The sequence below is a fragment of the Pongo pygmaeus genome, chromosome Y, assembly GCF_028885625.2.
Source record: "Pongo pygmaeus isolate AG05252 chromosome Y, NHGRI_mPonPyg2-v2.0_pri, whole genome shotgun sequence".
Taxonomy (NCBI): domain Eukaryota; kingdom Metazoa; phylum Chordata; class Mammalia; order Primates; family Hominidae; genus Pongo; species Pongo pygmaeus.
The window spans coordinates 35771205-35796596 of NC_072397.2; the positions used below are offsets into that span (position 1 = coordinate 35771205).

At 34.1% G+C, this 25392-nt stretch overlaps 1 protein-coding gene across 1 annotated transcript in view; it reads left to right on the forward strand.

Annotated features, from left to right (window-relative positions):
- Positions 1-25191, forward strand: part of LOC129025947 (deleted in azoospermia protein 4-like) — a 64741-nt gene extending 39550 nt beyond the window's left edge. The window contains exons 20-28 of the mRNA XM_063660935.1: positions 1006-1077; positions 3437-3526; positions 5872-5943; positions 8479-8568; positions 10895-10966; positions 13322-13393; positions 14148-14182; positions 18907-19005; positions 23206-25191. Coding sequence (XP_063517005.1) covers positions 1006-1077; positions 3437-3526; positions 5872-5943; positions 8479-8568; positions 10895-10966; positions 13322-13393; positions 14148-14182; positions 18907-18970 — 567 coding nt within the window. The 3' untranslated portion in view covers positions 18971-19005; positions 23206-25191. The remainder of the gene's footprint in view (positions 1-1005; positions 1078-3436; positions 3527-5871; positions 5944-8478; positions 8569-10894; positions 10967-13321; positions 13394-14147; positions 14183-18906; positions 19006-23205) is intronic.
- The last annotated feature ends 201 nt before the right edge of the window (positions 25192-25392 follow it).

A 25392-nucleotide genomic window follows, 5' to 3' on the forward strand; every position in this document is an offset into this window, starting at 1 on the left:
ATTTCCAGATGCCTCTGCATATAAATTGCTGACTTCTGGATATATTCTGATTCTGGAATGGGTAGAGTTCTGATAGTTTTAGATATCTGTAAATCCCATCAGTTTTTAGCATGTAGTGTCTCTGATCCTTGTTACTTTGCTATTTAAAGTAGATTTGACATACTCTGTCACTTATTGGTGATAAATAACGCTTATTTCCTTCTTAGTTCATTTTATTTATATCTTAGTTGAAAAGACATTTTCTTTGATGGAAAATAAAGTAACAGAATAGTAGTGAAATAGTTATTCAGTGTTTCTCATTTGTTGACGTTTTCCCTGTGCTTGAAACACATACGGTATACCTCATCTTCTTTTTCCTTCTCTGACCAATGGCTAGAATAAAAGCCCTACTTTTAACATTTACTGTGAGCCATTACCGAACCTGGGTGTATTCATGCCTGCTGCGTACCTATATGTATTCAAACAATTAGTATTTATTGAAACATATGAGACTTTATACTGTCTCTTTTCCAGTATTGGATTATATACTGCACTTAGTTTTTCAACATAAAGTACAGAAAACGCCATAAATTCTGTAGAACTACATATTACCTTATAATATTGTCAAACACAAATCAGTCCGGAAGCATTTTTACAGCGAAATAGCAAATGTATTAATTTAACTTACATTGAACTCTGTCTTAATGTAGCCTTATCACCAGTGTAAGAAATAACTTCTGGGTGGGCATAAGTACACAATATAAGTAAGGTTAAGTTTGCCTGGTGAAATAGCCAGTTCTTTTGTCATTTGTCTGTTCCCCCTCCACGCCCAACCGTAGGACTTGACCGAGAATAATACATTCTTCATAAATCAGTCAGTCATACACAATTCTGCATTGTTGTATATAGAAAAATAATTAGTATTTCAATGTTTTTCATATTTTTGTTCTACTGGGAATATTTCTTTCTAATTAAAAAAAAAGTTTTACCTTATTAATTCATTCTTTCTGTATAATTTATTTTCAGGCATATCGTACTTATCCAAATGCACCAGTTCAGGTCATCACTAGATATCAGTCGCCTGTATATAATTATCAGGTAATGTAAGAGGAAGTAAAATGATTTGCTTTCCGATATTATAGAGGCCTTTAACTTGTTTATACAAATTTCCTGAATAGTTTGTCATTTTAAACTAGTGAAGTGTACCTAAAATTTAAGGCAACACTTAGAATTAGTGTAGAATGAAGACCTCTGTCTTATTTAGAAGTAATGAAGTAATATTTTGACAGGAATATACTTGGCAGTAACTTTTCTGTAGAACAGATTTCTGAGATTTGGTGTCCCCTTCTTCATTTCTGGATTGTAGTTTTCATCTTTGCTGTCAAATAACTGAATGAAACATCCAAAGTTGACTTTGCTGAATTTTGTTAGGGAGATAGAGTGAAGTAAAATTATGATCCACTTTTTAGAGCACAGAATTCCAATTATATTTTCATTTTAGCTGGCTGTTTCACGGTAGTAATTCTCTGGATCTCTTTTCATAGATAGGACTATGTCTGTGACCCATAATTATATCTATGGTGATAAACTGAAAGAGCTACTATCTTTGAGGTTTCCACATTGCCAACTCCAGAAAATTTGGAGAAAGGTGAAGTTTCATATATAAAAGTAACAAGAATGTCATGGACTAAAAACATAAAGTACTTAAGTTTTCCATTCTGTTACTTTTATTATAATGAAAAAGGAGACAGCAGGATAAGTACTTCAATATTGTGTTTCTCATGTGTTTTTGAAAATGTGTAGGAATATTTTAATAGTTTTGGTGTCCGTTTTTTTTTTGGTTTTTTTTGTTTGTTTGTTTGTTTTTTTAAAGATGCCACCATAGTGGCCTGTTGGAGAGCAAAGGGATTGTGTTGTACTTGACGTTAAGTGAATTAGCCAAACGTACACTTCCTGTTCATTCTTGATTTTTTTCCATGTCATATGTGCCTATAAATATGTTTAAATGATTCTTTATATTAATGTTTTATTTATTTGTTTTTTTACTTTCTTGTTAACCCGATTATAAACTCCAATGGGAGCAACAGTGCCTTTTTTGCTCTCAGGTTTTTATGTGCTTAAGCAATGGCAGGTCCACATAGTGATAGACTATATAATCAAAGAAAGGTAGTATTCACGAGGCTTTAGAATTAGTATGTATCTGCGTAGAATCTGCCTCTGGCTTTACCAGCAATAGAACATTTGTAGAAGAGAAACAGAAATGTTTTGCTGTTAATTACTCTTAAATAAGAATAGGAATAAACAAGAGTATTACCTCTAAACCACCTGAGCTGCTTTCCCCCCTTATAACCAGTTCCTAAAGTGCATGAAAGCAGCTCTCCTTACGTGTCTGCCCACTTTATTCTTCTGTAAGTTTAGCAGTTCATCTAGCTACTCTTTATTTGAAATGATTTCCAGATGCCTCCTCATGTAAATTGCTGACTTCTGGATATATTCTGGTTCTGGAATGGGTAGATTTCCGATGTGGTTTGATATATATATATAAATCGCGTGAGCTTCTGGCATCTGATTTCTCTGATCCTGCTTACATTGATATTTAAAGTAGGATTTGACATACTCTATCACTTACTGTTGATAAATAACGTTTGTATTCTTCTTAGTCTATTTTATTTATGTGTCAGTTTAAAAGACATATTCTTTGATGGAAAATAAAGTAACAAAATAATAGTGAACCAGTTGTGCAGTGTCTCTAATTTGTTGACATTTTCCACGTGCTTGAAACATGTATGGTATACCTCTTCTTTTTCCTTCTCTGAACAGTGGCTAGAAAAAAAGCCCTACTTGTTTGTGTCATTGACTGTGAGCCATTACTGAATCTGGGTGTATTCATGTATGCTGCTGCCTGTATGTTTTCAAACAATAAGAATTTATTGAAACATACAAGACATACTTTCTCTTCTGCACTATTGGATTATAGACTGCACTTAGTTTTTCGGAATGAAGTACAGAAAAAGCCATAACATCTATAGAACTACATGTTACCCTATAATATTGTCTAATACAAAACAGTCTAGAAATATTTTTACAGAGAGATAGCAAATGTGTTAATTTAACTTACATTGCAATCTGTCTAAGTGGAGCCTTATCACCAGTGTAAGAAATAACTTCTGGGTGGGCATAAGTACCCGGTATATATAAGGTAAGCTTTGGCTGGTGAAATAGTCACTTCTTTTGTCATTTGTCTCTTCCCCCTCCCCACCCAAAGGGTAGCACTTGACAAGAGAATTTTTATTTCTTCATAAAGTCAGTCATTTAGAAATCTGCATTGCTGTACGTAGAAAAACAATTACTGTTTCAAGGTTTTTCATATTTTTGTTATATTGGGAATTGTATTTCTTTCTATTTAAAAAAACGTTTTACCGTATTAATTCATTCTTTCTGTCAACTTTATTTTCAGGCTTATTCTACTTATCCAGATTCACCAGGTCAATTTACATCTATAAATTCCGTCATCCCTGGATATCAGTTGCCTGTATATAATTATCAGGTAATTGAAGAGGGAGTAAAATGGTTTACTTTCAGCTACTATTGAGACCTTCAACTTGTTTATACAAATTGCTTGAATAGTTTGTCATTTTAAAGTAGGGAAATGTACCTAAAATTTAAGAAATCACTTAGAATTCGTGTAATGAGGACCTCTGTGTTACTTAGAAGTGATGAAATCAGATTTTGACAGGAGTGTACTCAGCAATAACTTTTGTGTAGAACAATTTCTGAGATTTGTGTTTCCGTCTTTGTTTCAGCATGTATTTTGTTATCTTTGCTGTCAAAGAGCTGAAACATCCAGGCTGACTTCCATGAATCTTGCAGAGATATAAAGTGAAATAAAAGCTTTACCCAATTCTTAGAGCACAGAATTCCAATTGTATTTTTATTTTAGCTTGCTGCTTCATGGTAGTAGTTCTCTGGGTCTGTTTTCAACGATACAACTCTTATCTATGACCCGTAATCATATGTGTGGTAACAAATTCAAAGAATTAATATCTTTGAGGATGCTACAATTCTATTTCCAGAAAATTGGGAAGATTGAGGTTTTCCATGTAGAAGTAACAACAAGAACTTCAGGGATTAGAAACCTAAAGTACTTCTTTTTTTCTATTCTGTTTCTTTCATTATAACAAAGGAGCCATCATGATAAATACTTCAATATTATGTAACTGACGGGTTTTTGAAAATGTGTAGGAGTATTTACATAATTTTGGTTACTTTTTTTTTTTTTTTTAAAAAAGATTCCACTGCACTGGCCTGTTGGGGCGCAAAGGAGTTATGTTGTTCCTCTGGTAAAGCGAATTAGTGAAACATATACTTCCTCTTCTTTCTTGATTTTTTGTGTGTCCTATGTGCCTATAAATATTTTAAATCATCCTTTATATTAATGTGTTACGTTTTGTTACTTTCTTTTTAACCTCCCATGGCAGCAACAGTGCCTTTTTCTCTCTCAGGTTTTGTATACTTAAGCAATGGCTTATCCACGTAATGACAAGTGTTCAGTTACTTGTTGGTAGATTATTTAATGTAAGAAAGGTAGTCCTAATGTGGCTTTACCTAAGAACGGTAGTATTAATTTGGCTTTAGAAGAGCATGTATCTGATTAGAATCTGCGTCTGGATTTACCAAGCATAAAAAATTTGATAAAGAGAAACAGAAATGTTTTTCTGTTAATTACTCTTAAAGAAGAGTAGGATTAAAAAGAGCATTACCTCTATAACACCTGAGCTGCTTTCCCCCATGTAACTAAAATATTTGAAAGCAGTTCTTCTCATGTGTCTGCCTACTTTATTCTTCTCTAAGTTTAGCAATTAATCCAGCTATTCTTTATTTGAAATGATTTCCAGATGCCTCTGCATATAAATTGCTGACTTCTGGATATATTCTGATTCTGGAATGGGTAGAGTTCTGATAGTTTTAGATATCTGTAAATCCCATCAGTTTCTAGCATGTAGTGTCTCTGATCCTTGTTACTTTGCTATTTAAAGTAGATTTGACATATTCTGTCACTTATTGGTGATAAATAACGCTTATTTCCTTCTTAGTTCATTTTATTTATATCTTAGTTGAAAAGACATTTTCTTTGATGGAAAATAAAGTAACGGAATCGTAGTGAAATAGTTATTCAGTGTTTCTCATTTGTTGACGTTTTCCCTGTGCTTGAAACACGTACGGTATACCTCATCTTCTTTTTCCTTCTCTGACCAATGGCTAGAATAAAGGCCCTACTTTTAACATTTACTGTGAGCCATTACCGAGTCTGGGTGTATTCATGCCTGCTGCGTACCTATATGTATTCAAACAATTAGTATTTATTGAAACATATGAGACTTTATACTGTCTCTGTTCCAGTATTGGATTATATACTGCACTTAGTTTTTCAACATAAAGTACAGAAAACGCCATAAATTCTGTAGAACTACATATTACCTTATAATATTGTCAAACACAAATCAGTCCGGAAGCATTTTTACAGCGAAATAGCAAATGTATTAATTTAACTTACATTGAACTCTGTCTTAATGTAGCCTTATCACCAGTGTAAGAAATAACTTCTGGGTGGGCATAAGTACACAATATAAGTAAGGTTAAGTTTGCCTGGTGAAATAGCCAGTTCTTTTGTCATTTGTCTGTTCCCCCTCCACGCCCAACCGTAGGACTTGACCGAGAATAATACATTCTTCATAAATCAGTCAGTCATACACAATTCTGCATTGTTGTATATAGAAAAATAATTAGTATTTCAATGTTTTTCATATTTTTGTTCTACTGGGAATATTTCTTTCTAATTAAAAAAAAAGTTTTACCTTATTAATTCATTCTTTCTGTATAATTTATTTTCAGGCATATCGTACTTATCCAAATGCACCAGTTCAGGTCATCACTAGATATCAGTCGCCTGTATATAATTATCAGGTAATGTAAGAGGAAGTAAAATGATTTGCTTTCCGATATTATAGAGGCCTTTAACTTGTTTATACAAATTTCCTGAATAGTTTGTCATTTTAAACTAGTGAAGTGTACCTAAAATTTAAGGCAACACTTAGAATTAGTGTAGAATGAAGACCTCTGTCTTATTAAGAAGTAATGAAGTAATATTTTGACAGGAATATACTTGGCAGTAACTTTTCTGTAGAACAGATTTCTGAGATTTGGTGTCCCCTTCTTCATTCCTGGATTGTAGTTTTCATCTTTGCTGTCAAATAACTGAATGAAACATCCAAAGTTGACTTTGCTGAATTTTGTTAGGGAGATAGAGTGAAGTAAAATTATGATCCACTTTTTAGAGCACAGAATTCCAATTATATTTTCATTTTAGCTGGCTGTTTCACGGTAGTAATTCTCTGGATCTCTTTTCATAGATAGGACTATGTCTGTGACCCATAATTGTATCTATGGTGATAAACTGAAAGAGCTACTATCTTTGAGGTTTCCACATTGCCAACTCCAGAAAATTTGGAGAAAGGTGAAGTTTCATATATAAAAGTAACAAGAATGTCATGGACTAAAAACATAAAGTACTTAAGTTTTCCATTCTGTTACTTTTATTATAATGAAAAAGGAGACAGCAGGATAAGTACTTCAATATTGTGTTTCTCATGTGTTTTTGAAAATGTGTAGGAATATTTTAATAGTTTTGGTGTCCGTTTTTTTTTTTTTTTTGTTTGTTTGTTTTTTTTTTTTTTTTAAAGATGCCACCATAGTGGCCTGTTGGAGAGCAAAGGGATTGTGTTGTACTTGACATTAAGTGAATTAGCCAAACGTACACTTCCTGTTCATTCTTGATTTTTTTCCATGTCATATGTGCCTATAAATATGTTTAAATGATTCTTTATATTAATGTTTTATTTATTTGTTTTTTTACTTTCTTGTTAACCCGATTATAAACTCCAATGGGAGCAACAGTGCCTTTTTTGCTCTCAGGTTTTTATGTGCTTAAGCAATGGCAGGTCCACATAATGATGGACTATATAATCAAAGGTAGTATTCACATGGCTTTAGAATTAGTATGTATCTGCGTAGCATCTGCCTCTGGCATTACCAGCAATAGAACATTTGTAGAAGAGAAACAGAAATGCTTTGCTGTTAATTACTCTTAAATAAGAATAGGAATAAACAAGAGTATTACCTCTAAACCACCTGAGCTGCTTTCCCCCCTTATCGCCAGTTCCTAAAGTGCATGAAAGCAGCTCTCCTTACGTGTCTGCCCACTTTATTCTTCTGTAAGTTTAGCAGTTCATCTAGCTACTCTTCATTTGAAATGATTTCCAGATGCCTCCTCATGTAAATTGCTGACTTCTGGATATATTCTGGTTCTGGAATGGGTAGATTTCCGATGTGGTTTGATATATATATATATAAATCGCGTGAGCTTCTGGCATCTGATTTCTCTGATCCTGCTTACATTGATATTTAAAGTAGGATTTGACATACTCTATCACTTACTGTTGATAAATAACGTTTGTATTCTTCTTAGTCTATTTTATTTATGTGTTAGTTTAAAAGACATATTCTTTGATGGAAAATAAAGTAACAAAATAATAGTGAACCAGTTGTGCAGTGTCTCTAATTTGTTGACATTTTCCACGTGCTTGAAACATGTATGGTATACCTCTTCTTTTTCCTTCTCTGAACAGTGGCTAGAAAAAAAGCCCTACTTGTTTGTGTCATTGACTGTGAGCCATTACTGAATCTGGGTGTATTCATGTATGCTGCTGCCTGTATGTTTTCAAACAATAAGAATTTATAGAAACATACAAGACATACTTTCTCTTCTGCACTATTGGATTATAGACTGCACTTAGTTTTTCGGAATGAAGTACAGAAAAAGCCATAACATCTATAGAACTACATGTTACCCTATAATATTGTCTAATACAAAACAGTCTAGAAATATTTTTACAGAGAGATAGCAAATGTGTTAATTTAACTTACATTGCAATCTGTCTAAGTGGAGCCTTATCACCAGTGTAAGAAATAACTTCTGGGTGGGCATAAGTACCCGGTATATATAAGGTAAGCTTTGGCTGGTGAAATAGTCACTTCTTTTGTCATTTGTCTCTTCCCCCTCCCCACCCAAAGGGTAGCACTTGACAAGGGAATTTTTATTTCTTCATAAAGTCAGTCATTTAGAAATCTGCATTCCTGTACGTAGAAAAACAATTACTGTTTCAAGGTTTTTCATATTTTTGTTATATTGGGAATTGTATTTCTTTCTGTCTCTTTTGTCATTTGTCTCTTCCCCCTCCCCACCCAAAGGGTAGCACTTGACAAGAGAATTTTTATTTCTTCATAAAGTCAGTCATTTAGAAATCTGCATTGCTGTACGTAGAAAAACAATTACTGTTTCAAGGTTTTTCATATTTTTGTTATATTGGGAATTGTATTTCTTTCTATTTAAAAAAACGTTTTACCGTATTAATTCATTCTTTCTGTCAACTTTATTTTCAGGCTTATTCTACTTATCCAGATTCACCAGGTCAATTTACATCTATAAATTCCGTCATCCCTGGATATCAGTTGCCTGTATATAATTATCAGGTAATTGAAGAGGGAGTAAAATGGTTTACTTTCAGCTACTATTGAGGCCTTCCAACTTGTTTATACAAATTGCTTGAATAGTTTGTCATTTTAAAGTAGTGAAATGTACCTAAAATTTAAGAAATCACTTAGAATTCGTGTAATGAGGACCTCTGTGTTACTTAGAAGTGATGAAATCAGATTTTGACAGGAGTGTACTCAGCAATAACTTTTGTGTAGAACAATTTCTGAGATTTGTGTTTCCGTCTTTGTTTCAGCATGTATTTTGTTATCTTTGCTGTCAAAGAGCTGAAACATCCAGGCTGACTTCCATGAATCTTGCAGAGATATAAAGTGAAATAAAAGCTTTACCCAATTCTTAGAGCACAGAATTCCAATTGTATTTTTATTTTAGCTTGCTGCTTCATGGTAGTAGTTCTCTGGGTCTGTTTTCAACGATAACAACTCTTATCTATGACCCGTAATCATATGTGTGGTAACAAATTCAAAGAATTAATATCTTTGAGGATGCTACAATTCTATTTCCAGAAAATTGGGAAGATTGAGGTTTTCCATGTAGAAGTAACAACAAGAACTTCAGGGATTAGAAACCTAAAGTACTTCTTTTTTTCTATTCTGTTTCTTTCATTATAACAAAGGAGCCATCATGATAAATACTTCAATATTATGTAACTCACGGGTTTTTGAAAATGTGTAGGAGTATTTACATAATTTTGGTTACTTTTTTTTTTTTAAAAAAAAAGATTCCACTGCACTGGCCTGTTGGGGCGCAAAGGAGTTATGTTGTTCCTCTGGTAAAGCGAATTAGTGAAACATATACTTCCTCTTCTTTCTTGATGTTTTGTGTGTCATATGTGCCTATAAATATTTTGAATCATGCTTTATATTAATGTGTTAAGTTTTGTTACTTTCTTTTTAACGTCCCATGGCAGCAACAGTGCCTTTTTCTCTCTCAGGTTTTGTATGCTTAAGCAATGGCTTATCCACGTAATGACAAGTGTTCAGTTACTTGTTGGTAGATTATTTAATGTAAGAAAGGTAGTCCTAATGTGGCTTTACCTAAGAACGGTAGTATTAATTTGGCTTTAGAAGAGCATGTATCTGATTAGAATCTGCGTCTGGATTTACCAAGCATAAAAAATTTGATAAAGAGAAACAGAAATGTTTTTCTGTTAATTACTCTTAAAGAAGAATACGATTAAAAAGAGCGTTACCTCTATAACACCTGAGCTGCTTTCCCCCATGTAACTAAAATATTTGAAAGCAGTTCTTCTCATGTGTCTGCCTACTTTATTCTTCTCTAAGTTTAGCAATTAATCCAGCTATTCTTTCTTTGAAATGATTTCCAGATGCCTCTGCATATAAATTGCTGACTTCTGGATATATTCTGATTCTGGAATGGGTAGATTTCTGATAGTTTTAGATATCTGTAAATCCCATCAGTTTCTAGCGTGTAGTGTCTCTGATCCTTGTTGCTTTGCTATTTAAAGTAGATTTGACATATTCTGTCACTTATTGGTGATAAATAACGTTGATTTCCTTCTTAGTTCATTTTATTTATATCTTAGTTGAAAAGACATTTTCTTTGATGGAAAATAAAGTAACAGAATAGTAGTGAAATAGTTATTCAGTGTTTCTCATTTGTTGACGTTTTCCCTGTGCTTGAAACATGTACGGTATACCTCATCAATGGCTAGAATAAAAGCCCTACTTCTAACATTTACTGTGAGCCATTACCGAATCTGGGTGTATTCATGCCTGCTGCGTACCTATATGTGTTCAAACAATTAGTATTTATTGAAACATATGAGACTTTATACTTTCTCTTTTCCAGTATTGGATTATATACTGCACTTAGTTTTTCAACTTAAAGTACGGAAAACGCCGTAAATTCTGTAGAACTACATATTACCTTATAGTATTGTCAAACACAAATCAGTCCGGAAGCATTTTTACAGCGAAATGGCAAATGTATTAATTTAACTTACATTGAACTCTGTCTTCATGCAGCCTTATCACCAGTGAAAGAAATAACTTCTGGGTGGGCATAAGTACACAATATAAGTAAGGTTAACTTTGCCTGGTGAAATAGCCAATTATTTTGTCATTTGTCTGTTCCCCCTCCACGCCCAACCGTAGGACTTGACCGAGAATAATACATTCTTCATAAATCAGTCAGTCATTTACAATTCTGCATTGTTGTGTATAGAAAAATAATTAGTATTTCAATGTTTTTCATATTTTTGTTCTACTGGGAATATTTCTTTCTAATTAAAAAAAAAGTTTTACCTTATTAATTCATTCTTTCTGTATAATTTATTTTCAGGCATATCGTACTTATCCAAATGCACCAGTTCAGGTCATCACTAGATATCAGTCGCCTGTATATAATTATCAGGTAATGTAAGAGGAAGTAAAATGATTTGCTTTCCGATATTATAGAGGCCTTTAACTTGTTTATACAAATTTCCTGAATAGTTTGTCATTTTAAACTAGTGAAGTGTACCTAAAATTTAAGGCAACACTTAGAATTAGTGTAGAATGAAGACCTCTGTCTTATTAAGAAGTAATGAAGTAATATTTTGACAGGAATATACTTGGCAGTAACTTTTCTGTAGAACAGATTTCTGAGATTTGGTGTCCCCTTCTTCATTTCTGGATTGTAGTTTTCATCTTTGCTGTCAAATAACTGAATGAAACATCCAAAGTTGACTTTGCTGAATTTTGTTAGGGAGATAGAGTGAAGTAAAATTATGATCCACTTTTTAGAGCACAGAATTCCAATTATATTTTCATTTTAGCTGGCTGTTTCACGGTAGTAATTCTCTGGATCTCTTTTCATAGATAGGACTATGTCTGTGACCCATAATTATATCTATGGTGATAAACTGAAAGAGCTACTATCTTTGAGGTTTCCACATTGCCAACTCCAGAAAATTTGGAGAAAGGTGAAGTTTCATATATAAAAGTAACAAGAATGTCATGGACTAAAAACATAAAGTACTTAAGTTTTCCATTCTGTTACTTTTATTATAGTGAAAAAGGAGACAGCAGGATAAGTACTTCAATATTGTGTTTCTCATGTGTTTTTGAAAATGTGTAGGAATATTTTAATAGTTTTGGTGTCCGTTTTTTTTTTGGTTTTTTTTGTTTGTTTGTTTTTTTTTTTAAAGATGCCACCATAGTGGCCTGTTGGAGAGCAAAGGGATTGTGTTGTAGTTGACATTAAGTGAATTAGCCAAACGTACACTTCCTGTTCATTCTTGATTTTTTTCCATGTCATATGTGCCTATAAATATGTTTAAATGATTCTTTATATTAATGTTTTATTTATTTGTTTTTTTACTTTCTTGTTAACCCGATTATAAACTCCAATGGGAGCAACAGTGCCTTTTTTGCTCTCAGGTTTTTATGTGCTTAAGCAATGGCAGGTCCACATAATGATAGACTATATAATCAAAGGTAGTATTCACATGGCTTTAGAATTAGTATGTATCTGCGTAGCATCTGCCTCTGGCATTACCAGCAATAGAACATTTGTAGAAGAGAAACAGAAATGCTTTGCTGTTAATTACTCTTAAATAAGAATAGGAATAAACAAGAGTATTACCTCTAAACCACCTGAGCTGCTTTCCCCCCTTATCGCCAGTTCCTAAAGTGCATGAAAGCAGCTCTCCTTACGTGTCTGCCCACTTTATTCTTCTGTAAGTTTAGCAGTTCATCTAGCTACTCTTCATTTGAAATGATTTCCAGATGCCTCCTCATGTAAATTGCTGACTTCTGGATATATTCTGGTTCTGGAATGGGTAGATTTCCGATGTGGTTTGATATATATATATGTAAATCGCGTGAGCTTCTGGCATCTGATTTCTCTGATCCTGCTTACATTGATATTTAAAGTAGGATTTGACATACTCTATCACTTACTGTTGATAAATAACGTTTGTATTCTTCTTAGTCTATTTTATTTATGTGTTAGTTTAAAAGACATATTCTTTGATGGAAAATAAAGTAACAAAATAATAGTGAACCAGTTGTGCAGTGTCTCTAATTTGTTGACATTTTCCACGTGCTTGAAACATGTATGGTATACCTCTTCTTTTTCCTTCTCTGAACAGTGGCTAGAAAAAAAGCCCTACTTGTTTGTGTCATTGACTGTGAGCCATTACTGAATCTGGGTGTATTCATGTATGCTGCTGCCTGTATGTTTTCAAACAATAAGAATTTATTGAAACATACAAGACATACTTTCTCTTCTGCACTATTGGATTATAGACTGCACTTAGTTTTTCGGAATGAAGTACAGAAAAAGCCATAACATCTATAGAACTACATGTTACCCTATAATATTGTCTAATACAAAACAGTCTAGAAATATTTTTACAGGGAGATAGCAAATGTGTTAATTTAACTTACATTGCAATCTGTCTTAATGGAGCCTTATCACCAGTGTAAGAAATAACTTCTGGGTGAACATAAGTACCCGATATATATAAGGTAAACTTCGGCTGGTGAAATAGTCACTTCTTTTGTCATTTGTCTCTTCCCCCTCCCCACCCAAAGGGTAGCACTTGACAAGAGAATTTTTATTTCTTTATAAAGTCAGTCATTTAGAAATCTGCATTGCTGTACGTAGAAAAACAATTACTGTTTCAAAGTTGTTCATATTTTTGTTATATTGGTAATTGTATTTCTTTCTAATTTTAAAACACGGTTTACCGTATTCATTTTTTTCTGTAACCTTTATTTTCAGGCATTTCCTGCTTATCCAAATTCACCAATTCAGGTCACCACTGGATATCAGTTGCCTGTATATAATTATCAGGTAATGTAAGGAGTAAAATGTTTGCTTTCAGATATTATCGAGGCCTTAAAGTTGTTGATACAAATTTCCTGAATAGTTTGTCATTTTAAACTAGTGAAGTATAGGTAAAATTTAAGAAAACACTTAGAATAAGTCTAGAATGAAGACCTATGTATTACTTAGAAGTAATGGAATAATATTTTGACAGGACTATACTTGGCAATAACTTTTCTGTAGAAGAGTTTTCTGAGATTTGGCCCTTCTATATTTCAGGATATAGTTTTCATCTTTGCTGTCAAATAGCTGAATGGAACATCCAGAATGACTTTCATGAATTTTTTAGGGATATAGAGTGAATAAAATTATTACCCAATTCTTAGAGCACGTAATTCAAATTATAGTTTCATTTTAGCAGGCTGCTTCACCACAGTTGTTGTCTGGTTCTCTTTTCATAGTAGATAGGACTCTATCTATGTCCAATAATCATATCTGTCATAATAAATTGAAAGTAGTAACATCTTTGAGATTTCCACAATGCCAAATCCAAAAAATTGGGGGAAAGGTGAGGTTTTATATTTATATGTGGAAGTAACAAGAATATCAGGGATTAGAACCATAAAGCACTTCTTTTTTTCCATTCCGTTTCTTTTATTATAATAACAAAGGAGCCAGTATAAGTACTTCAATATTATATATATCATGTGTTTTTGAAAATGTTTAGGAATATTTGAGTAATTTTGATTTCCTGTTTTTTTTTTTTTTTTTTTTTTTTAAGATGCCACTGCAGTGGCCTGTTGCGGAGCAAAGGAGGTAGGTTGTACCTCGGGTAAAGTGAATTAGCCTACCATGCACTTCCTGTTCTTTCTGGATTATTTTCCATATCATATATGCCTATAAGTATTTTTAAATGGTTCTTTATATTAATGTGTTACATTTTGTTACTTTCTTTTTAACCCAGTTGCAGTCTCCCATGGGCACAACAGTGCCTTTTTCTGTCTCAGGTTTTTGTGTGCTTAAGCAGTGGCTGGTCCACATAATAAGTGTTCAGTTACTTGTTGATAGACTGTGTAATCTAAGAAAGATAGTATTAATGTTACTTTAGAATTAGCATGTATCTGCCTAGGGTCTGCCTCTGGCTTTACCAGCCACAAAAAACTTGTTGAAGAGAAACAGAAATGTTTTGCTGTTAATTACTCTTAAATAAGAGTAGGAATAAAAAAGAGTATTACCTCTAAAACACCTGAGCTTCTTTCCCCCCTTATACCTAGTTCCGAAAATATTAGAAAGCAGCTGTTCTGATGTTTCTGCCTAGTTTATTCTTTAAGGATAGCGATTAATCTAGCTCTTATTTACTTGCAATGATTTCCAGATGCCACCTCATATAAACTGCTGACTTCTGGGTATATTCTGGTTCTGGAATGTATAGATTTCTGATGTCGTTTACTATACCTATAAATCCTGTGAATTTCTGGCATGTAATTTCTCTGATCCTGATTACTTTGATATTTAAAGTAGGATTTGACATACTCTATCACTTATTGGTGATAAATAACGTTTATTTTCTTCTTAGTCCATTCTCTTTATGTGTTAGTTGAAAAGACATTTTCTTTGATGGAAAATAAAGTAACAAAATAGTAGTGAAATAGTTCTTCAGTGTCTCTCATTTATTGACATTCTGCATGTACTTGAAATGTGTAGGATTATACCTCTTCTTCTTTTTTCTTCTCTGAACAATGGCTAGAGAAAAAGCCCTACTTGTTTCTAACATTTACAGTGAGCCGTTACTGAATCTGGGTGTATTCATGTATGCTGCTTCCTATATGTTTTCAAACAATAAGTATTTATTGAAACATATAAGACATTGTACTGTCCTTCTCCAGTTTTGGATTGTATACTGCCCTTAGTTTTTCGAAATGAAGTACAGAAAAAAACATAACATCTGTAGGAGAACTACATATTACCGTGTAGTATTGTCAAACACAAAACTATCTGGAAGTATATTGACAAAGAAATAGCAAATGTATTAACTTAACTTACATTGACATCTGTCTTAATGGAGCCTTATCAGCAGTGTAAGAAATAACTTCTGGGTGGGCGTAAGTAGACAGTGTAAGTTAGGTAAACTTTGCTTGGTGAAATAGTCACTACTTTTGTCATTTGTGTGTTCCCCTGCCCCACCCAAAGGGGCTTAGCACTTGATAGAGAATATTTCTTTCTTCCTAAAGTGATTCATTCATTTAGAATTCCGCATTGTTGTATTTAGAAAAGTAACAAATATTTTAAAGTTTTTCATTTTTTTTTTTAAATTTTGGGAATAATATTTCTTTCTAATTTAAAAAGATGTTTTACCGTATTCATTCTTTCTGTAAACTTACTTTCAGACATATCTTACCCAGATTCACCAGGTCAGGTCACCACTGGGTATCAGTTGCCTGTATATAATTATCAGGTAACTGAAGAGGGAGTAAAATGATTTATTTTCAGATACTGTTGAGCCCTTTAAGTTGTTTATACAAATTTCCTGAATAGTGTGTCATTTTAAACTAGTGAAGTGTACCTAAAATTTAGGAAAACACTTGCAATTGGTCTAGAATGAAGCCCTCTGTACTATTTAGAAGTAATGGATTAACATTGTGACAGGAATATAGTTAGCGATAACTTTTCTGTAAAACAGTTTTCTGAGATTCTCTGTAAAACAGTTTTCTGAGATTCATTGTCCCCATCTGTATTTCAGCATGTAGTTTTTCATCTTCACTGTCAAATAGCTGAAACATCCAGACTGACTTTCATCAATTGTTCAGGGAGATAGAGTGAAATAAAATTATCATCCCATTCTTAGAGCACAGAATTCCAATTATATTTCTATTTTAGTTTGCTGCTTCATGATAGTAGTTCTCTGGGCCTCTTTTCATAGATGTGACTATATCTGTGACCCATAATCATATCTATGGTGATAAGTAATAAATTGAAAGAACTCGTATCCTTGAGATTTCCACAATGCCAACTCCAGAAAATTGGGAGAATGGCGAGGTTTTACATATAAAAGTAACAAGAACGTCAGGGGTTAGAAACATAAGTACTTCTTTTTTCTACTCTGTTTCTTTCATTTTAGTAACAAAGGAGCCAGCATGATAAGTGCTTCAATATTGTGTATCTCATGAGTGTTTTAAAATGTGTAAGAATATTTTAATAGTTTTGGTTTCCTTCCTTTTTTTTTTTTTTTTTTTTTTTTAAAGATGCCACCATAGTGGCCTGTTGGGGAGCAAAAGGGGTTATGGAGTAAAGTGAAATTAATGAAACATAGACTTCCTCATCTTTCTTGACTTTTTTTTCTATGCCATATATGCCTATAGATATTTTTAAATGGTTCTTTATATTAATGTTTTATGTTTTGTTACTTTAACCCAATTGTAAACTCCCATGGGAGCAACAGTGCCTTTTTGTCTCTCAGGTTTTTGTGTGCTGAAACAGTAGCTGGTCCACATAATGATAAGTGTTCAGTTACTTGTTGATAGACCATATAATCCAGGAATGGTAGTATTAACTTGGCTTTAGAATTAGCATGTATCTGCCTAGAATATGCCTCTGGCTTTACTAGCCATAAAAAATTTGTTGAAGAGAAACCGAAATGTTTTGCTATTAATTTCTCTTAAAGAGGAATCGGAATAAAATGTTTTGCTATTAATTCCTCTTAAAGAGGAATTAGAGTATTACCTCGAATACACCAGAGCTGCTGTCTTACATCACGACTGGATATTTGAAGGATATAATAAGTGTTAAAATTCTCAAACACTCCCGTACTACCTTTGTTTCTTAGAATCCTTCTACCTCTGATTATGTTGATGCCTGGAAGAGATTTTAAAACCAAAGGCTGCCTTAATGTATTTCGACTTTTCGTTTAAAACAAGGTTTCTGAAGTAGCACAATTGAATTTCAACACAACCTACGTTGAAACTTTTGATACCAGCTCACCTTTTTGAGGAATAAATAAGTAGCTTTTAAACGTATCTGTGTATCTGTTTAATTACACTTTCATTATTTTAAATATAGGCCTTATTCAGCTCTTAACTATCACTGTGGAGAAGTTGATAACAGGAGGTGATGTTGTGCCAAATGAATGCTCAATTCATGAAGCTACCACACCCTCTGGAAATGGCCCACAGAAGGAAGGCAAACATCTAACTTTGAATTTTTTTAAAATATGTATTTTGTGTTTTTTTCTAGTTTTAATAACTTTTTTTGAGAAGCAAACAGTTTTGCCCAAATTTTAAGATGTTAGCCATAAATCACGGAGCTTAAATAATGGACCGATACTCAGAAGTTAATGTGAAGGTTGTTGAAATTTCAGATACCCCAAATATTCAGTATGTACATAAAGTTTCTGATTCAGCAGTCGTTTCCTGTATTTCAGTTCCACTAATTTTAAAAAGCCATTCTTTAATAAATACTGTATTAATATGATTTGGAAGAATGCTATGGGAGGGTTTCCTCTAGAATTCTACTCAAAAGAAGAATTCGTATGAATTACATGTCCCTTTTCTTTTACCACAGTTTTGATCTTAAGCAGTGAAAAATATTATTTAAATAAGCATTCTATCCATAACATTATATGTGGCAGAAGTTTCCAACAGTGGTGAAGTCAGGAGTAATTATTCAAATACTGAAGTAGACAGCGTTGTTTCTGTTTTTTATCATTACTGCAAATTTCTGTAATAACAATACTGTCACTCTTGCATCACATATGTTCTGTTAAATAGGTGGGAGTGTGGAAGTAGTTGATGTACTGGTAATAGGTATAATACCCAAGAAATCCCATTGGAGTGTAAATTCCTTGATTTGATATTGGATTTTAAATAGTGAATAAATATTAAAACATACTCTTACAGTGTAATTGGCAGGTTTTGTCCTGAGTTTTTTTTTTTTTTTTTTTTTTTTTTTCTTGAAACATTGGAGTTCACTTAGGGATTTAACAAACTGAGCTTTTTAAACCAGTATTGTATCGCTAAGGTTCTAAAATAATTCTTTGATTTGTCAGAAAACTTACATACTGAGGATATGTGGTAGGAATTACAAGTCACATTTTTATGAATTTTTTTTTTTTTTTTTTTTTTTTTGAGACAGGGTCTTCCGGTGTCACCCAGGCTGGGAGTGCAGTGGTGTGATCTCGGCTCACTGCAACTTCCGTCTCCTAGGTTCCAGTAATTCTCCCTACCTCAGCCTCCTGAATAGGTGGAATTACAGGCGCCCGCCACCCAGCTAATTTTTGTATTTTTTAGTGGAGAAGGGGTTTCGCCGTGTTGGCCAGGATGGTCTTGAACTCCTGACCTCAGGTGATCTGTCTGCCTCGGCCTCCCAAAATGCTGGCATTACAGGTGTGAGCCACTGTTGCCAGCCTCTTTTAGCATTTTTTGCGTTTCTTTAGAAATAAACTAATATGTTCAGTAAACCATCAAAATAAAAGAAACACACACCCTTATTAAGAGCGAGTGAAAGAACGAGTTGTCTTTACATTACTGAAAACTTGTGTGTTTCAGAAATCTGTGGACCGAAGCATACAGATGGTGGTATCTTGTCTGTTTAATCCAGAGAGCAGACTGATAAATTCTGTTGTTACTCAAGATGACTACTTCAAGGTATGAAAGGAATGGTATGCATAATTAAAAAGCCCACTTGTTCCCTCTCAAGTTAGCTGTTTTCCTTGTGGTACATGTATTTTGAGATTTCTTAGAGGAATTTTTTTTTTTTTTTTTTTTTTTTTTTGAGACGGAGTCTCGTTCTGTCACCCAGGCTGGAGTGCGGTGGCACCATCTAGGCTCACTGCAAGCTGCAAGCTCAACCTCCTGGGTTTACTTAATGCCATTCTCCTGCCTCAGCCTTCCAAGTAGCTGGGGCTACAGGCGCCCACCACCACGCCCAGCTAATTTTTTTCTATTTTTAGTAGAGACGGGGTTTCACCGTGTTAGCCAGGATGTTCTCTATCTCCTGACCTCGTGATCTGCCCGCCTCAGCCTCCCAAAGTGCTGGGATTACAGGCGTGAGCCACCGCGCTCGGCCTAGAGCATTTAATTGAACTGTTGGCATTTGACTGTAACCCAGTAAACCAGTGTGGGTTTTACTTGGCAGTATATTTTCTGCTGCCAAACCTTGATATATATATGTAGTCGAATTTAGGGAAGAACCCTGCGGCAGAAATCTGTAATTGAAAGGGTTTACTAGAGAAGAGAGTTAGTTGACTACCATGACCAAATAGTAAAAGAAAATTTTAGATACAGAAAGCAGATCTTGGCCGGGTACAGTGGCTCACGCCTGTAATCCCAACACTTGGGGGCTGAGGTGGGTGGATTGCTTGAGCTCAGGAGTTTGAGACCACCCTGGGTAACATGGCAAAACACCATCTCTACAAAAAAATACAAAAATCATCCAGTTGTGATAGTACATGCCTGTAGTCCCAACTACTCCAGAGGAGTCTGAGGCAGGAGGATTGCTTGAGCCTGGAAAGTTGAGGCTGCACCGAGCCGTGATCGTGCCATTGTAGTCCAGCCTGGGCAGCAGAGTGAGAGACCTTTCTCTCAAAAAAAATAAAAAAAAGAAAAGAAAAGTAGAACTTAACACGTGCGTATTGGACTAAAGAGAAGAAAAGAAATGGTTTATTCAGATGATACACCTGAACAGTGTGAAGGGAGAAAAGGGGTAAAATGAAGCAGTAAAAAGTTCAGTAGAAAGAAAGAAAGGTTGATTCAGAGTTGGTGAAGTGGAAGAGAATGTGGCTAGTTGAATTCCAGAAAGATCTGATTTCTGCTCCCACTTTCTATCCATGTTGGATAGATAAATCTTTTATTAAGGTTCTAGTTTTTACAAGTCTAGAATGAGAAGGTACAGGACTAAAGGTTTCTGGGTTCTTGTGGTTTTAAGTCTATAAATATGAAAAAGAACTAACCTGGTCAGCCCAGTGGGAGAAAAATACTATGGTTAATAAAGGGAAGGTGTTTTTTAAGTAACAATTTTATTGAAATAATAGCAGTAATACAATTTATGTATTTAAAGTGTGCACTTCACTGTTTTTTCGTATATTCAAGGTTGTGCAACCATGTCCACAATCAATTTTAGAATATTTAAATCACCCCAAAAATCGCCCCACTACCTTAGCAGTCACCTGCTATTTTCCCAGAACTTGTGTATCCCCAGGCAACCACTAATTTACTTTCTTCCTCTAAGGATTTTCCTGTGGCGGACATTTCTTGTATATGGAATCACACATAATGATGTGGCATTTTGTGACTGGATGTTTTCACTCAGCTTAATGTTTGTAAGGTTCGTCAGTATTCTAGCACTTATCAGAACTTCATCATTTCTTTTCATTTGTAGATATTACTTTATTCTGTTTATGCGTTCATCTGTTAAAGACATTTGGATTATTTCCATTTTTTAGCTGTTATAAATAATGCTGTGAACATTCACGTACAAGTTATTGTGTGGACATACGTGCTTGCTTCTCTTGCGTATATACTTGGGAATGGAATTGCTAAGTCATATTCAACCTTTAGTGGAACTGCCAGATTTGTCAAAACTGGCTACACACTTTACATTAGAAAGAAAATGTTTAACCATCGCTTTGTGTCTTAAAACACAACCAGCTTTTTTTCATCTGTGAATGGATATGGGATGAAGCTTAAGACTTTTTAAAAGGTTGTATTATGGATCATCTGTATAATGTAGAAGAGTAGAGGCACATAGCAGAATTAAGTTCTTAACATCTTTGCAACAGGGAGTAAACATATTTAAATTTGACATTTGTTCTCTTGTTGCTTCATTCTACATAGATAGTATAATTTAGAAAAGAAAGAACTGGAATTGTACATCAGCTTACCTTGCCCAAAGTTCTGATTACATTGGTGTCTGCAGTAGTACTTAAATGATGTTCAAAGCAGAAGACAGTCTTTCGTGTGTTTTTGTTTTGTTTTGTTTTGTTTTTGTTTTTTTGTTTTGTTTTGTTTTGTTTTTTGAGTTGACCTCATTTGGTCATCCAGGCTGGAGTGCAGTGTCGCAATCACAGCTTACTACAACCTCAAACTCCTGCACTCAAGGGATCCTTCTGCCTCAGCGTCCCAAATAGTTAGGACTGCAGACTTGCACCACCACACTTAGCTGGTTAAAAAGATTGTTTTCTTTTTTTTTTTTTTTTTTTGAGGTGACCTCATTTGGTCATCCAGGCTGGAGTGCAGTGTCGCAATCACAGCTTACTACAACCTCAAACTCCTGCACTCAAGGGATCCTTCTGCCTCAGCGTCCCGAATAGTTAGGACTACAGACATGCACCACCACACTTAGCTAGTTAAAAAGTTTTTTTTGTTTGTTTGTTTTTGTTTTTGAGATAGAGTCCCACTCTGTCACCCAGGCTGGAGTGCAGTGGTGCGATCTTCGCTCACTGCAAGCTCTGCTCCCTCCCAGGTTCACGCCGTTCTCCTGCCTCAGCCTCGTGAGTAGCTGGGACTACAAGGACCTGCCACCACGCCCAACTAATTTTTTGTGTTTTTAGTAAAGATGGGGTTCCATCCTGTTAGCCAGGATGGTCTCGATCTTCTGACCTTGTGACATGCCTGCCTTGGCCTCCCAAAGTGCTGGGATTACAGGCGTGAGCCACCGTGCCCAACTCCTGGGCTCAAGTGATCCTCCTGCCTCAGCCTCCCGAAGTGCTGGGATTACAGGCGTGTGCCACCATGTCCGGCCCAGAAAATATTTTTTTAAACTTGAGTTCTCAAGTTTAAAACTTGAGAACTCAAGTCTGGTGTTAGACAAAAGACTCCCCTTGAAACTTGCAGAGTTTTCTGCTTATTTGGGAGAGGAATCAGAAGTTGGCATCCTGCAGTTGTCTAACATCTAGACCTATTTTGATTGACTGCATGTTGTTATATTGAATTAGAATGCCTGAGATATTTTTGAATGTATTTACAATTTCCATAGCTGATTTCACTCTTCATTGTCTTAATTATCCAGCCCTTTCACAATCTTGCTTCCTACATGACCTCTGAAGATACATGTTGGTGTCCAGTTTTCTAGATTTTAACCTAAATAGATTATCACTCTTTTGACAGATGAGGTAACTTCCAGAAGCCACTTTTATGGCTTGAAATGAAACTGAAGCCTTAAAAATGAAGGCTGAAAATGAAACTGAAGTCTTAAAAAAAGGGCACAGCTTTGTAGAAAAGGAAATGTTGTTACTCGTTTACTCATTCCCATTCCTCCTTGTAAGGCCTCTCACTTCTCTTTGCATGTCTGTAGGCAACATAGAGTGAAAATAAAGTTTTGCATGTATTTTAAAGTTTTATCTTCCTTTCTAAAGAATGGCATGTCTTCACAGGTTAATGATACGTCTTTAAATGCCAAAACTTACATATTTTAATCTAAAAACATGAACTTTCAGATTGGAGAGCTGTTCGCAAGCTGTAGTTGCTATTAAATGCAGTTCAATTAGTGAAAAAAAGGATTTTTTACAATTACATTTTCTACCAGCTGTCTTTGGGACATCACTGCAAAATTATTAACTAAGAAGTACATAAAATGATACTGAGTTTAAGTCCTGTTATTTCTGAGTTTACTGGAATTTGTTTTCTTTAATTATTGATTTCTTTTTTAACTGTTTAATAAAACTAGCCATCTTGGTACATTTATCATCCCAGTGTTCAAATATGCTTCCTGAAAAGAATCATCTTTTTTTCTTATTATTTGTAATGTTTAAACTCAAAACAAACGGTTTAAGTTTTGACGACTTTCAGACCCATAGTAGTCATCAGAAATTTTCGGTAAAATAAAAGGACTATTTCTGTCTTTTCCAGGATAAAAGAGTGCATCGCTTCAGAAGAAGTTTGACAGTATTTAAATCTGTTTGATCCTCTCAGCTGTCTAGTTCTGTGGGAAGTTGGTGGTTTTGAATATTAAGCTAAAAGTTTTCCACTGTTCCAGAAATTCTGAATTTTGGTAAATCACACTGAAACTTTCTGTATAAGTTGTATTATTAGACTCTCTAGTTTTATCTTACATTGAAACTGTTCTTCCTTAGATGTTTATTTAGAACCTGGTTCTGTGTTTAATATATAGTTTAAAGTAAAAAATAATTGAGACTGAAAGAATGTTAAGATTTATCTGCAAGGATTTTTAAAAAAATGAAATTTGCATTTTAAGTGTTTAAAAGCAAATACTGATTTTCAAAAACAAGTTTTTAAAACCTGATTTGAAAGCTAAGAATTTTGATAGTCCGAACACAAGCATTTCACTTCTCCAAGAAGTACCTGTGAACAGTACAGTATTTCAGTATTGAGCTTTGCATTTATGATTTATCTAGAAATTTACCTGAAAAGCAGAATTTTTAAAACTGCATTTTTAATCAGTGGAACTCAATGTATAATTAGCTTTATTGAAGTCTTCTTATCCAAACCCAGTAAAACAGATTCTAAGCAAACAGTCCAGTCAGTGAATCATAATGTTTGTTCAAAGTATGTTATCTTTTATCTAGAATCCACACATATATATATATATATATATATATATATATATATATATATATATATATATATATCCAATTCGATTGGGATAGTAATTAGGTAACTAAAATTCTGGGCCTAATTTTTTAAAGAATCCAAGGCAAACTAAACTTTACTAGGTATATAACCTTCTCAATGAGTTACCATTCTTCGTTTTTATTAAAAAAAAATTGTTCCTTGAAATGCTAAACTTAATGGCTGTATGTGAAATTTGCAAAATAACTGGTATTAAAGAACGCTGCAACTTTTTTATGTCACTCAAAGATTAATCAGGAATTGCTTTTATAAAAACATTGAAGTATTAGTTACTTGCTATAAATAGATTTTTATTTTTGTTGTTTAGCCTGTTATATTTCATTTTGTAAAATAAAATATGTCCAGAGGAGACAAAATAGGTAGTTTTGATATTTCTAAATCACAAAAGTTGTTTAGTAAGTATATCTTAAGAATCTGCTAGAGTTAAAGTTAACGTTGTTTCTAGATTAGGTAGTGTCCTCATTTTATATTGTGACCACACAGCTAGAGCACCGGAGCCCTTTTGCTATACTCACAGTCTTTTTTTCCCAGCCTCTTTTACTAGTCTTTCAGGAGGTTTGCTCTTAGGACTGGTGATGTAAAGAATGGAAGTAGCTGTATGAGCAGTTCAAGGGCCAAGCCGTGGAATGGTAGCAATGGGATATAATACCTTTCTGAGGGAAACATTTGTATCAGTATCATTTGATCTGCCATGGACATGAGTTTAAAGTGGCTTTCTGGCCCTTCTTTCAATGGCTTCTTCCCTAAAACATGGAGACTCTTAAGTTAATGTAGTTACTATGGGCCATATTAGTAATGCCCACTGGGGTCTATGATTTCTCAACATTTTCATTCTGAATCTGAAGGAGAGAGTATTTTAACTTTAGAATTCTCAAGAGGGCTTTATTACACCTCAGAAATCAAAAGCACCATGAATTTGTCCATTAAAAATCACCCATAGTTTTTTTAGTGCTTTAACATTCTGATGTACATCATTCTGTGATTAAATCTCCAGATTTCTATAAATGATACCTATATTCTAAAGAGCTAATTCGGATTATTCCGATATGACCTTAAGGAAAAGTAAGGGAATAAATTTTTGTCTTTGTTGGAGTGAAGTATTTAAAAGCGTAAGGTAAAAGAGATATTAAGTCCTAAACCTTTCAAAATGGAAAATTAATTCTGAACTTAGAAAAATGTTTCTGCTACCTGTTGCTGATACTGTCTTTGCATAAATGAATAAAAATAAACTTTTTTTCTTCAAAAGTGTTTCTGGCTTTCTGATGTAATAATCTAAAATGGTGGGGAGTTGTGTGGGAACTGTGTAACAAGGTGTAAATTCGTATAACAAGCTTTAGATTCTCAAAATGCAGAAGTATAAAGTTCAATTTACTAATCTGTCTGAGTTAGCCCATAAAATCAAATGTAGGTACAAAGATAAATTTAAGAGGTGCATCCACAGCAGTG